We start from the raw sequence: 15,733 nt of genomic DNA on the forward strand, positions 1-15,733 counted from the left end.
CTGCTTCTGGACATAGGCCTAAGCAGGCTTTGGCTTGTCCACATCATCCTTTAAGAAGCTGAAAAACTTCTTGCTTTCACTCACTGATGAGATACTGCTCCCTTGTCCTATCCACGTGGACAGATAAATAGTGACCTGATAGTGATTTTACCACTGCGAACTCCTTTGTGACCATTGCAATTCCTGTCTACAGATAATTGCTCAAGGTGTCTTTTTTATTGCTGGGATTTTCTGTACCTTTGCTCTTACTTTTCAAATGCAGGGATATTATCTGGAATTGATATGTATGCCTTAAGCAGGGAGCAACGCTGCATATTGACGTAGTATTTAGGTATGGGTAAGACTGGTCCTCACTATTGACAGCAGTTATTAAATCAAGTAGCAGAAGAGGTGAAAAAGGTGCCTTCTGAAAGAACACTTGGTAGCCTAGTTGCACATGTTAACCTGAACAAGTTGGAAAATATACAGAGACTACAGAGATAAATGACAAGGTCATGTGAAGTAGTACTCATGTTGAATGCTATATTTAATGCGGATGAGTCCTCCTGTTGTTTTCGTCAGTACTATTTTCTATTTCCATCACCACAAAGCTCAGAAGCCACTTGGGAATTTGAGGTGAGATGTATTAGGTGCTGGGTAACTTTGGAGACAGTCATATTAGCCCACATCAAGCTTTCTTACTTTGAAAGAGTAAGAAAAAAAAAAGTAAGCCTGTACCATAATTGAATCATTTAGATCCTTTGTTGAAGAGAGAAAAGAGACAGATATGCCCAGGGAGCAAGTTTTTCCATTTTACTTTGATCTCTTTCTTAGGAAAAGATGAGACGCTGACAGAGCAAATCTCCTTTTTTTTTTTTTTTTTTTCCCATTAACTATTGCTGGAGATTAGTCTGTCATTGAATGGTTAAAGATAGTGCAACCAAATTTATGCTTACTTATGGATCTTAAAAACAGTTACAATGAAGTGAAGAATTCTTCCTCTGTACTGAAAGTGTGACATGACAAAGTCAGTTGGACTGAAGACACAAGCTTCGTTCATGCAGCTTTGTCTTCTACCACTGTCAGTGGTGACTCACTTAAAGGTGAAATGCAGCTGATGAAATATTTTTAATCACAAGGAAAATTTTGGTAGAAGATGAAAATTTCAGGACCAGCGATCTCTCCTTACTTGGGGATCCTGGTTCCATTTTGTATCCATGGGCCTGTGACAGATGCACACCTAGACTGAAGCATACCAAGCCATCTGCTTGTCCTCAGTTTAGAAACTCAGGCACTTCTTACATTTGCTTCGTCTGCATGACAAAGTTCACATTTTCAATCATACAGCTTAAAGAGATGTTTTATTATATTTATGGGAAGTAAATACACTTCTAATATGTTCATACTAAGACGCTTTGGTTATATCTTTCTGCCCCTTTTTAGTAAATAGTTTAATCTCCTGTGATAGTTTTAAGCCCTGAATTTGACAGTGCAGCTTATCCTGGATAATAACTTAGTATCCACCACATCTTATGCCATCTGTATAATATCAAATACATTTTTATACCAGCATTAATAAACCTTAGTTACAAAAATCCAAGATATTAACTATATCAGTGCCAAGTTCACACTCCAGGATCTGACAATACAGCTCTGCCATGATCGCCCCAGTGTTTTTTGGCTTCAGAGTTGATATGTAACTATAGCCATGAAACAGAGCTACAGTAATCAAGTTTAATGACCAATGTAAAGTAAAATGCTAAATATTGTAGTTGCTGACATTTTTCGTAATAAAAAAACTTGGGTTAAGTCTGCACAACCAACATTCACATAAAATTCCAGACCTCTGTGACAGATGGCTTAGAAAAGGAAGCCATGTGACTGGGCTGCAGTAGTTTTATAGTGCAAAACCCATAAATAGTGCAGATTCTCTGTCACTGACAAAATATCAGCTACTCAGAAAGCAACAATGGCAACAAAAGGGATCAAAAGCATTCAAGGTTTCCTCCTTGATGAAACTGTACACAGGAGAATACTGGGAAATGCATAGCCCCTGGGAAATAGCTACCACTAACCTAAACAAGAGCTTTGAGTGATAAGGAGAATGTTTTACTAACATAGATAGATAGCAGCACTTTCCTGAAATTCGTGCGGAAGCTGTGTTGTCCAACGCACCTAATTCTGATCAGGAAAGGCTGGGTTGTGTGTTTGTGAAGTAGAGTACAGATGGGGTTTAAGTGAGCTCACAGATGCACACAGCAATTAAATATAGTCATGGAAAAATATCCCCTTTTGCCCATCACAGGATGGATCACACGTTTACAGCATGGGTTTTTATTCAGAACAGTATAAAATAGCTATCACTTTGATACATTCATAGCAAACTCCAAATGGCAGAGAGATGATGGTCAGAACTACAGCTCCAGTTTTCATTCCTATTCTCATCCCACCCTCCTCTCAATATGTCTGCTTTGCTTGTTTTACCACATTTATTTTTACATTACTTTTAAAATGGAGCTAAAAAGACAAAAATGGCAAAAATGCTAAAGAAGTGCTGTGGCATACTGACAGAAAATGGCACTTACTATGTTTATCTCAGACTTGTAAAGGTTGTGTTCTCCTCATTGAAGGCAAGATCTGTTGACTAGTCTGTACAGGAACTGTCTCATATTTATCCATTTTTAATTACATATTTAATAATACCTACAGAAAACTATGTATATTTTCTGTTTTTCCCTTAAAATGTAAGTAAAATAAAGATGCAAATGTATCTTATTATTTCCTAACATAATAGTTTACAGCTGAGTGAATCCTTGGAATCTGATTTTGATCTTATTTACATTTACACTGATGTAAACCAGGAAAAAATCTACTGAAGCAATGAAGAAAAATCAATAAGGGTGAAAGGAGACCTACAGTAATTAAATTCAGGTTATTCCTTATCTGCTTCCACATCACTGACAGTGTAATCATTCCCACAGATTCTATAAGGAGCTGGAAAAAGGAGTTCAGAGTGAAAAATGAGAGAAAAAAGACTAAAGTATATTTTCTTCATTCCACGATCTATGCAGCAAAAAAGATGAGGTACAGGTAGTATTCTGTGAAGAATATTCATCTAAAATGAAGACTAACACAAAATGAACTAAGAAATGGTCTCTATCTTCTTCAAGTGCTTTATAATTTAAAGTCAGGCTTTTTCACTTCACTTCATTTTATGGCGTAATTATTACGAAGTATTATCTAGTACATTATTTAATCTTGTCTTGGAACTCAAGCATATAAGCCAAGATAATAAAGGGAGAAGGTTTGTTTGTTTGTTTGTTTGTTTTTCATAAATTATTGCTGCATTATTTCATATGTTTTTGGTTCATTTGGTAGCTCAAAACTAATACGCTGCAATTTGTCTCAAGTAATGATTACAAGTTAAGCTTTATCTCATAGATGAATCAGAAAGAGTGAATTATTTTGTCTGTATGAACCTTATTTCAAACCTGTGACCTAAGGGAGATTGTGTCATTATATATAAGAGTTTTATGTACTCTTTGGTTGGCATCAGTCATAGCTCTTAATACTAAATAAGTCCAAAGAAACAACATTATCAAAGATTTTGTCTTCCCACTAGCAGTTCAGTCTGGTGTAGAAAGCTCAAAAGGGCTTTTCAGTTCTAGCATAAGAAATATCTCTGGAACTAATATCTATCTTGCCTTGTGTGTGAATGCTATTCTTAGTTTGACTCCATCTGAAAGAGTACTTTTTTTTTTCTATTCACAATCAATAAGAATAAATGCATGCATACCTCAGATGTAAATTTAAACAATTGAGTTATTCTGTAGTAAATTGAAATACAGAGGCAAAGCAGGAAAACTTGTAACTGCCCAGTGATATTTGAGAAACAAATAAAGTCACAGTTTCAGCCCAGAGCAATTCACAAATTAAATAAAGGCAGCCAAGCACTTACTTAAGGAGCAACATGCACAGTGGTATAACAGGATGTAACCTAGTGATATTCTTGGCTGATTTTCACACTGTATTTAGGTTTTAAGGTATTTGGAATAAAAGAATGCCTGACAAACGTGTTAAGTGACAACACTGACTACATTGTTGAAATAATTGATGTAATTATCACCATCAATATCCAAGAATATAGAGATGACATAATTTTGTTCAGTAACAGAATTTGAACTTTAAATATTTTTATCAAGTGTCATTTTTTTGTTTTCTTTCAAGGCATAGCATGCATATGCCATTTTGTCTAAACAGGTGGGAAAAACACCAAAACATTCAACAAAATGTTTGGCAAGCAGTAGTGATGGAGATACAGTTAAGCTGCATTGCTTGCAACTACCTCTGTGAGTTGTGAATGTGGTGAGAGCTGTAAATAGTGAATGGATGCTATGATAATGTAGACACTTGCGCTGTGCTGAAAACTGCAGGCTAATTGTTCAAGGGGAGTCCTTCTGTTTACTTCAATAGGAGTTGAAAGTAGTGACACGAGCTGGAAATCAAATGGAGACCAGTGTACTGGTTTGGTGTATAGACCACATGAGAATTGGCTGATCAATTTAAGCAGGGGAACAGCTTACTCGCGAACCTGTGCACCTGTGAAACTGAATGGCTTAGATGCTATAAAGTCAATATGGTATTACTTATTTTAAATATGGCATAATCAAGTGCCTGATTATCTTAGTAAGTAGCACACAGCTAATAGAGACTTCACAGGGAAAGCTTAGGATCAATTTTAATGCCCATTTAAGAATAAAGGTATTCTTTAAATTGTTTAATTTATAAATTAAGAATTTTTATATAGGAATGTATGTCAGATAACTTTCTTATGTTGGTTTGTTGGTTCTCTTTTTAAGATTCTTTTTACCAACAGCAGTGCTAATACTAATGTGTAATCAGATTTCTCTACCCTTGCTACATTTTATTCTTCTCTCTTTTTTTTTCTTTTCTTTTTGTTTTTTTTCTTTCCCCTTGGATTCTCCCTTTTGAACTGATATGTGGAGAATATGAGATCATTTCCTATTAAGACTGAAAGTCCATTGAATTAATAACAATTGAAACTTTGCAGTGAAAAAAAGTCTCTTTTTCATTTGAGTATTATATATCCATATTTGCAGAAAAGTAGTGAACATTCAAGTTAAAATGTCCAGCTCTTACTAAAAAAAAATGACAAGCCCTTGGAGGTCAATAAATAAAATCTGGGACAATGCGCCTTGAGAGAAAACACGAAAATGACAATTGCTTAAAATGATTGAAGTTCAAGTTCTCTTTTAAAACTTAGAAGCATGGTATTTTACAGATCTGATTATTATACATATACTTGGAAAATATTTCCTACCATATCCTCTGTGGTCCCATTGGCCCTTTTTCTATCACTCTGACTCCCAAGTGTTGTGTCTTGCATTGATGGGAGGCTTCATGGTGCTTATGTAATAGAAAAGACCTTTAGAAGTCAGGGGCTTTGATCCGCTAAAGTAAGAATGATGTTAATCAGGTTTTCTTTGGCAAGGAACAAAGGAATGTGGCAGGGTCGGGGCTCAGAGAGCACTACGGAGCTCTAAACACAGCCACCCTTCACAAGTGTTTTCAGACTTGGTGAATGTGTGTACTATCAAGAACAGGAAAAATAAATCATTAAATTTGTAGTCATCAGCTTATGGTGAATTATTTGAGTCCCAATACTGAAAAAGTCCTCATGAGATGTTTTTGATTATCTAAGAATATATGTTACTCTATAATTAAAAAATCTACCTTGGTGACCAATACTAGCCAGAAAAGAATTCAAAAATATTAACAAATTGATGGTGGTTTCTTTTAGATATAGCCTCATACATGTTTCATATTTTAACATTAAAACAAAATCTACACTGAAGAGAGGTTTTTTAGAGACTTATTTCCACTTTAGTTCTGAAAGTAATAAATAGCCAAATCCAAATAAAAACAGTTTTGTTTGGTTTTGGCCATCAAATCTGTTTGGGGCTCACTTGCCTGTGTTCTAGCCAGAAGCTAATTCTGATTCTTTTGTCAGATGTTTTGTATCAGTATGCCCTCTAGAAAGTCTGGCAAAAGTAGATGCAGGCAGATAGCAAGGTATGCAGGTGATTTTTTTTTTAGATTGGATTCCTAGCTGTGAAAAAGGAGTAAGCTATGTGCCCCAAGTGTTCTTCTGTATCGTTATTATTATATTCACTCCCATTCAAACCTTCCTCATCATTTGGCAACTGTGAAGCAGGTATGGAGGAGAAAATCTTTGGTTTATGTCTGGTCCCTTTACTGCTCTTCTCTGGCAAGAAAGTTGTATTGCTGAGGTCAGCCAAAGGCTGCAGCAGCAATGTAATCCAGCCATTGGCATCAGTTTCCATTTTCGTGCTAGAAGTCTCTATAGAAGATCAGTGGAAGGACCTCTCTGCAGCAGCTGTCAGGGATAGATCTGTCACCTGAGAAAGGTTTCATGTGCAATATTTGGGATAGATAATATCTAAATTATGGAGAATGCATATAGACACACTAAAATGGACACCCTGTGGTACCTCCCAGTGCTGCTTTCAAGGTTCAAGACCCCACAAGTGGAAATAAAAGTTAGAATAGTAAGACATACTACTATGCAAAGGAGAATGGCTTGTATTGCCTGACAAGGTGCCGCATTTGTGGTAAAACAAGTGGTTCCCCTCAAAGGATAACAGGTAGTCTCTTAGTAGTAGTGGAGAGAGGCCCAACAAAATTTGTAGAACAGCTGCAGAAGCCATCTCTAGCCACTGTGAGGCTTGCAATGTAACAATCACTGGTAATTTGGAATACATATCAAGACTTGGAGTTCCATAGCAGAAACACGCCTGATAATTTGTATCTTGATAAATACACCTCTTTTCATCCCTCAGTGATTTCTTCTCAAGTTCTCGTAATGGCAAATCCTCATCTACCCAGAGCTTTCAAAAGTTTTGTTGGTTTGTAAGGGAGCACATAGAACTTTAATGCAAATAACAAATAACAGTGCTCCCACATGCACAGCCATCAGAAGAAAATCTTGTCTGTTTTCATCAGCATTATAATACCATGTAATGGCACAGAAAATAAGGCTCATAGCTCACACAGTACCATTTGTAAATCATAAAGATCTGTGAGGAAACGCAGAGCGAAACCAAAACATGAAAGCCACACAAACATCTACGAGATTAGGCAGCATTCCATTACGACAGACTTGCCCAAATTATCTATCTCCAAATACTGTGGGTCTGATTCTCCTCTCTCACCAGCAGAAACAAGCATTTTATCCAAGTCAGTTGTTATTTATCTCTCTACACCTTGTCAAACTGTCAAATACGCTCAGAATACAGCAGACTCAATAGATGTAGTCGTGTTTAATTGCAAACAAAATATCACCTTGATTAATCACTTTTTTTTTTTTTTTTTTTTTTAACAGCCTCCAAAATGATTGTTTATGGCAGGTTTCAGAGAGAGGGAAATTCCTTCTTTAAGCATATCTAACTCATTATCCAACACAAATTGTTGTTGCTGGATTTCATATATCCATCTTTATCATACCCACAAAATTCCCTCCTTGTATTTAGGGCTCAATTATGAAAAGAGTAACAACATAACTCCTGCTATTTATTTATTTTTATAAATAAATGGTCACTACATTACTGATTTTTTTCTTTCTCTTCAAAAGAGCATGCAAACAGAAGCCTTCTTTTTGGGGATTTAATGCAGTCACTAACATGAAAGACAGTTTATTCGCACAGTTCAGTAGCTAGCACACCCTCCAGGTTCTTGGACTACCCTACCTTGGCAGGCAGACTCTGTGGTTTGTTGGAGAGGATCTCTGCTGCTTCCCTGCAGCGGGTGGAAAGGTTCAGGATAGCAGCAGCTGCTGCTATGTGGGTGTCTTCACTACATTGACCGTAGCTATAAGAGTTGGCATGGCAAGGGCTCTGTGTGTGGGCGCTAGCACTAGGCAGTCGATTAGAAAATTTCACTGGATTTGAAAAATGCTTTGCTGTTGAAGAGAGATTTGATTAGCAATTTTAAATATGCAATTTCTTTCCATAAAATAGTCTTGTTTCTCAGACTACAGTTTCATATAATAAAATATTCAGAGAATACATTTAAAACAATGAATTTTTACTGACTCTAAAGGTTTGCTGTAAAAGTGGCTTCAGAAATATGAATATTTAATTTTTTACCAGAAAAATAACTTTTCTATATACACATCTTTTAACAAAGCATCTGAGACATTTACTCAGAATTTTCTCTTTCCTTAGTCAGGCATGGAACACAATGATGTCTAAGGAAAGATTGAACAAGGATTAATGCATTATCAAATTTGATCTGATGACACAGGTAGGAAAATGAACTTGCAAATATATCCTTCTGAAGGCTTCCCCTTGGAGCTCTATTGAGTAAGAAGACACAAGTGACTTGTCCAGTCTTAGCTAAAACAACACTGCTTACCCTACTTAAATGAATAACTGTTATTTATGTAGCTTTGTTTGTATGAGTAAGGAGAACAAGATCAGGCTCTTGAATAAACTGTTTTTCTGGAAACTTTCTGTAATTTGAGTCTAACCTTCGGAGAATTGCAAAAAAAAAAAACCCAGAACAGCAAAAAAATAACCCCAAACCCAAATATCCCCTTCCCTACAACAAAATAACAAGTGTAAGGAAAAAACAGAACAACTACAACAACAACAACAAAACACAAAAAGAAAACACACAAAAAGAACAAACAATGAATATTCAGAATAAATGTGGTCTTAGCTGATCTCTTCACACTGACTGTCATTTGGAATAAGATTCAGTAGACACAAAGAGGTCACTTAAGAACAAAGAACCAGCAGGTGAACAGAAAAGTACTTTCATGGACACAAGTGGCATTTATGGTTTTTTTTTTTTGTCTTCCATCACCAACACTGACTCCAAAACAAGTAGAAAGAACTGTACTCTCTTTTCTGTACTTTGGAGTTTGAGAAGTCACTAACCTGGCTGGGAAAAGACAGCATAATGATCTCAGTTCTTAATAAGCAATAGTCATTTCTCTGTAGCTCTTATAGGGTCCAACAAAGTATGCAAAATCCAGCTTCTCAGCCTACATCCAGATAAACAAGAACATTGCTGCATACGCAAACTGCTTGCTGCATAAAGATTTCAGCCCCAAGGCTGTGGATGTAGAGCTTTGGCTGACTGTATTTCAATGATAGGACCAACACAACACATTCAAGACATCTTTCCTCAAACTTGGGATGCTGTAGAAGAAATAGTTGCTTATGTGCACTGACTGTAGTTGAATGTCATGTTTGGTTTTTCTAAATACTGAGGGCATCTCAATAAAGCAAAACATAAGAGCTTCATGATTAAGCTCTCCTTTTCTCCAGTAGAAATGAAACTAGCCCTCTGTGAAATTACAGAACAAGAGGGTCTTCATTTTTAGCACTTACTATTGCTAATTTCATATTATATTTTTAGCACTTACTATTGCTAATTTCATATTATTTTTAACAAGTAAAAAGGTGCTTTATCTATTAACCACCATAACAGGCAAAAGAAAAGAAAAGAAAAGAAAAGAAAAGAAAAGAAAAGAAAAGAAAAGAAAAGAAAAGAAAAGAAAAGAAAAGAAAAGAAAAGAAAAGAAAAGAAAAGAAAAGAAAAGAAAAGAAAAGAAAAGAAAAGAAAAGAAAAGAAAAGAAAAGAAAAAGCAGGCTCTGATGGATACACATTTTGTCGACAAATCAAGTTTATAAATGCAGAATCCACAGAGTACTAATGATGTGGTTCTGGCTAGCTTCATATTTACATAGGACGTTGAACCAGTCTGTAAATCACAGCTTCTTACTGCCAACTTTTATGCATCTCCACAGCTAAAACACTCACCTACTCTTTTACTTTCACCTTTCCATTAAAATAATAGCTGTACACTGCAATCTTTGTAAGAACAACAGGCCATAAACTTCAGTCCTGATATACATTATACAGAAATTGCATATGTATGGATTTGCATTTGTATAAAAACATTTCAATCATTTTTTCCTTGAGATGAACCTGTGAAATAGACATGCGTCTGTGCAAAGCGGCATCTAATAGGGTATATTCAATTTTAAAAACAAAATTGGAAAACCTGCTACCCAAAAAGCTGGCAATACACACATTTGCTTACATCTGAACAAGCCTATTTTCCAGTCTGGATAAATATCTGCTTTTCATTTGTCATTTTAAATGAGGTATTTATATATATAGACACATATATGCAAAAATGCATTGGTATCTACAAATACATTATATATATATACACATACATGTTCAGATACTTGCACAAATGAGCATATTTTATAAATACACATAGATATTTATAATATATTCTTAGAAGTATTGTGATGTTTATATGTATATACGCATTTTTAAAAATTCTGCTTTTATGTTCACCTTACTGCAGATGTTCTCCTTCCTTTCTTTAAGTTAGATGAATTTTCCTTTTTTTTTTGTTTTCTTTTACTACCCTTTTTGTCATGCACGAGAGTCTTATGTCACATAACTTTAGATCTATTTTCTCATGCACCCATATATGACACAATTAAACCGTTTTTTCCCATTTTCCTCGTGGAAACTGAATTGTGTGTTTCTTGAAACTAAGAAGTATTTTATAATGGCCAATTGTGCAGCAGAATCTTGCTGAAATTTCCCACACAGATTGTGAAAATATGTCCGCAATAAATAATCACTGTTCACACTGCAGCATCTCATTTCTACAGAGTGTTACTTCTACAAATCTGCAAGTGATGTAAGCACTTGATAATGATTTGATGCATTCGATATGTCTGCACTATGAATATGGTGTAGTACAGAAATATAAGAAATCAAAATGAATTAAATTCAGTCCTGAAAGTAATGCAGCTGAAGCACATGATCTAGGAGGAAGAGTATGTGTATGGATGCAACTAAAAAGTATCTCAAGTTTCTTTTAAAACCTAACTTGAAATTTTATTATATTTACTATTATATTTATTTATATATATGCTATATATAATTCATAGCATCCTGTGATGACATTCTGTGGGATTTCTCATGGTAGCGTACTATCACATGAATATCAACATTTAGCCAAAGAGGAAGCCAACAGATAAGATAAAAATAATTCATTTTTTTTACTCTCCTCTTCTTCTGACAATTGCTTTTCAAAGACACATCAAAAAAGTAAATCTTATAGTGATCATATTTAGCAATCTAGCAGTTACATTTAGCAAATAGTGAATATATTTAGCATTTTGGCCATAAGTAGCTTAAGACATTTCCTATAAAGACTTTCTGAATTCTGTAAATTTGAAAGGAGAGCAAGGAAGGAAAAAAAAAAAAAAAAAAAAAAAAAGCCCATTTCCCAAAATATAATAGAATTTCAAACTTACATTCAAGGAACTGTGGTGTTTTTCGCCCTTGCACTGCAGGTGCTATTGTGCGTTTGCCAAAGACTTGTGCATCAAAGCTGGCATAATCAAAGGGTACTTTCCCAAACTTCTCCTTTTCTTTTGTGAGGGTGGTTCTGGAAGAAGTGACTGGTTGTGAAGTTCTGTAATTGTACTGAGCTACCTCAAGCTGCTTAGTTAAATTTGTGCTGCAAAGAAAAGGAGGAAAAGCATGAGAAAGACAAGAATAGCAAAGCGAGAATATCTTTAAATAATATTTTACTGAAAAGTAGCAGACAGTTGCATCCTAGAATCAGAAAGTACAGTGTTTTCACATGTAACACCTACTGGTAGATGCATACAAGAAAGAAATCTAATTCTGGTCGCTGACCAAGAAGTCAAAGAGAACTTTGTCTTCATATATGTTCATAGCTGTATGTGTAAAAATATCTAGTATTCCGTAGCAATGCTGCAGACAATTTACAAAGAGGATACCAATTTACTTCTGTGCCACTGTGTTTTTTTTTTTTTTTTCTTGTTTGTTGTTGTTGTTTTCCTAAAATTTTTCTGGATTTTTGTAAGTTACAAATGACTTGTATTCTTATGGGTCACTATTGTTCTCACTTTACTGTGAATGATTATGGTATAAATTTAATACAAATGATCCAAAATAATTGCTTCTGCTATTTGGGAAGAATGATTTATAGTGTGTTATTCCATTTAGTTACCGTTCAGTAACTACTTGTCTTTAGTAATTTCCTAAGGACTTTTCATATGTAGAGTTAAGGCACGTGCAGTTGGCAGACACATGGACATAATATTCTATAATGGCTCTGAAGGAACCATTAGAGCTGATCATGTCAATAATCCACAAATTAAAGTGTCCCCAAATAGACCTGAATATAATAGGTTGTAACGGTCGTGGTGCCAATGATGTGCAAATTATGCATGTCTGTAGGGTCCATATAACTCTGAACAAAATACAATTGCAATAAAAAATGTTTTCTCTTTTTGATGCCATTGTATAAAAAATAAATTAAACTAATTAAATCACTAAACTTAAAAGAAAGAAACTCATAACATGAATTAATCAACAGTGGGGAAACTGAAACAACAGGGTTCTCAACCCTTTCACATAAGTGCATCAACAATATAACTTCTTGGGATCACTGAAAGATACCCATGAAAAGAAACACAACAAAGTAGCTCTGTGCTTCTAGAAGCGCTGTTTGCTCAAAAAGATCTTTAACAATGTTTCAGTGAACAAAATGTTGTAACAAAGGAACGGTTCCGGAAAATCATTTGCAACATTTCAGCAAAGATAGCAGATTTTGTTTACGGAAGGAAGACATTTGAGAATTGTCCGTTAGGATTCTTGTGTTGAAGTAAGATTTAGTAGAAGAAAATGAATTGCTTTTTGAAACATATGTCTGTTGTCTTTAGTGTCAGCCACACTCACAATGACTAGCAGAATGCCACTTGACAATTTTGAGATAAATTCAAGTTATTTACCTTCACACAGCTTCATTTTGCAAAACTGAAATACCTCTGTAGCTAGGACCCCAAAAAAAGACTGAAGGACCTGAGGACTGATAGAGTTTGTGCAGAATACTTTGAGTAGACTAGACCATGGTAGGCTCCTACCTGTGAGTTTGATCATGGCACTGCCCTGCTTTTGGAGACTCGAGCTGGTTTTTTTCCTGGGACATTGCCAACTTTTCAGCTGCAGCAATTGGACAACCAGAAAGGCTGTTTAAAAACAAGGTGAAGGAAAGAAACAAGAAGAAAGAAATCTTAAAATGAAATTTTAAGTAATAGAAATGTGCTATGGAAACCAATGGCTTCAAACTCCTCTGGGACTCTGTGGCAATAGGAGCTGCCCTTTAAAGTCAGATTCATTTTTCATCCCTTAGTGTAAAACTGTGAAATCTGCATATTAGAGATGATATATATGGAAACTGAATCATGTAGGAATTTTCCAGCATTGAGCTCTAATGTTTTGTGGCTTACAAGTCACAATAAAATTTTTATTTTTTTATTTTTATTTTTCTAATGAGCTATTTCCTGGGTGTAAACCTCCTAAAGATTAGAAAGTTAGAAAGTGGATTTGGGGGAAAAAAATAGCTATATGTAAACAATGGCTTTTACCAAAGTTAACATTTTGCCATTTCTGGCTGGGCTTTGGTTTTTTTTGTTTGTTTGTTTTTGTTTTTGTTTTGTTTTGTTGTTTTTTGTTTGTTTGCTTGCTTGTTTCTTTTTTTTCCTTTTTTCTTCTTCTCTTTTATTTTTCTTTCTTTCTGTATTTGCCTTAATTAAACAATGCTTTCTTACCCTATTCATTTTTCACTTATGATACACCTGATGTGCTACTAAGAAAACCAAGGATTTAAAACAGGTAAAACATTGAAAAAAATATTTAATGGTTCCTTACATATTATGTTAGACAATCTAATGATCACTCTAATTAAGGCTTCATGCTACCTTTTTACATGAGAGATAGTAACATAGTACGATAATCCTTGAGTTTGGTGCTCTATTACCATAGCCAATTAACCAAAATCAATCATGCAAAAAAGAAAATCCCACAAAAATTCAATTCAGCCAAGATTTTTTTTTGACATTTTTTTGCCACAAGTTTGATCATTAGATAGACAACATATTCTTCCAGAGGAATGGCCCTCCATAAGAACTATAGGGGCATATTTTGGCTTGCTGCCTGCCAGGAGACATCAATGCTCACAGGAGACATGCTTCAGCTCTCTGCCTCACCTGCAGCCCAGCTGTGATTCCCCAGCTCCCTGCCTGGAAGGCTTTACTTAGTTTTACTTTCTCTCTGCAGGCAGAAAATTAAACAGAGAAGGGTGTTCCAAGCAGGAAGATGACATCCCTGAAACTAATTAATGGAGTTTGCTTTTACAGAGATTCTAAAGTTTTGCCTGTAAAATTTCATGTTTTGCTGAAACAGAACATAGTTAATTCCTGCAAAGATTACTATATATGTAGTACAAAACAAAAAGGCTTTTTTTTTTTTTTTTTTTTTTTTTTTTCCAATTGGGGTTTCTAGCTGTAGCATTAATAATATACTTGTTCATTCCAACTTTTTTTATATGATGGTGTTTCACCATGAACGCTATAGTGATACCACATTTTGAAAACTTATTTGTGAAAAAGACAGAGGAATCTACTATCTACAGTGCTGAAGAAATTTTTTATATAATTAAATTAAAAGCAATTGTTACAAATATTAGACTAATCTTGTTGTTCATAGGCATTTTGCAGTAGAGTAAATAGCATCCAATTCCAAGGCATGACCATCAGTTTATTCATTAGTACATGTCAGATTTTAAGTGTTCTGAACTACCTTCTGTGTGTGTTGCGATTGCTGTTGACGTGTCCTCTTCCAGTGCATCCTGGAGTGGGGCACTTTAAAACATTTTCATGCATGGCAAGAACTAAGGAAGAAAAACAATTGGTAACATACATAACTGAATAATATAAATGTTAAAAAATAAGAATATTTCTTCTTCAGACTCAGAAGATTCTCCATTCTGTCATACTGTGACCTCAAAAGAAGAGAAGCAATGCAGCCAGACCAGTATCTCCAAGATAGACCATTTGACTGCTACTTAGTTGTTGTGTGTCTATCAACATGCAAAACATTTTTTTCTAGGGACTTCAGAAGGACAAAGGTGGAATTTAGCAGGGATGTTAGGTGATGAAGCCTGTAGCTCTCTGGTTCACACCACTAACAAAGTAAAATGAAAAAAGTGAGGCTACGGAGAACTCCTAAGAACCATGGTTGGCATACTTATAGCTGCAATCCCTCTCTGGCTCAGGAAGGGATAGCTGTCAGGTGCAGAAAGGCTTTCCACACTTTCCGCCACGTAAAATAATCTGTTCTGAGTATGTCCTTTTGAATCCTGATATCTTCTGATCATCTGATCTGTTCTGAATCTACTTTTGATCAATTGGTCATCCCCCAAGCAGCAATTTATACTCTTAGCAGGGATTACAACCTGTTGCATGCACATTTCTTATGTGCTGTTATGTCTACCATCTTTACTAAGAGCGAGACATAAGTCTGTGTCAAACAGGAGATATATTTGTATATCTTTTCTCATGTCTTTATTATCCCTTTAGAAGTACAGTGCATCAGAAAAACTGATTGTTCAGTCAAATGATTTGTTCTGTCGGATATTCTTTTAATTTACTGTCTTGCATGCTACTGCAGAAAACAATCTGACTATCTAGGTTGTTTAAACAGAGTTTCACATTATATTTTGTCTTATGCAACACTTCATTGCATCTCATTGCAGGACTACACACACACACACATACCAGTGTAACAAGATTGGTACAAT

General features: G+C 35.2%; 1 protein-coding gene across 1 annotated transcript in view; it reads right to left on the reverse strand.

Moving 5' to 3' along the window:
* The window catches only part of ST18 (ST18 C2H2C-type zinc finger transcription factor), a 172,512-nt gene that overhangs the window by 23,639 nt on the left and 133,140 nt on the right, over positions 1-15,733 (reverse strand). The window contains exons 9-12 of the mRNA XM_031612844.2: positions 14,734-14,824; positions 13,017-13,121; positions 11,376-11,581; positions 7,767-7,978 (exon numbers count right to left, since the gene is read on the reverse strand). Coding sequence (XP_031468704.2) covers positions 7,767-7,978; positions 11,376-11,581; positions 13,017-13,121; positions 14,734-14,824 — 614 coding nt within the window. The remainder of the gene's footprint in view (positions 1-7,766; positions 7,979-11,375; positions 11,582-13,016; positions 13,122-14,733; positions 14,825-15,733) is intronic.

The sequence above is a fragment of the Phasianus colchicus genome, chromosome 3 (genome assembly GCF_987193195.1).
Source record: "Phasianus colchicus chromosome 3, bPhaCol1.hap1.1, whole genome shotgun sequence".
Lineage (NCBI taxonomy): Eukaryota > Metazoa > Chordata > Aves > Galliformes > Phasianidae > Phasianus > Phasianus colchicus.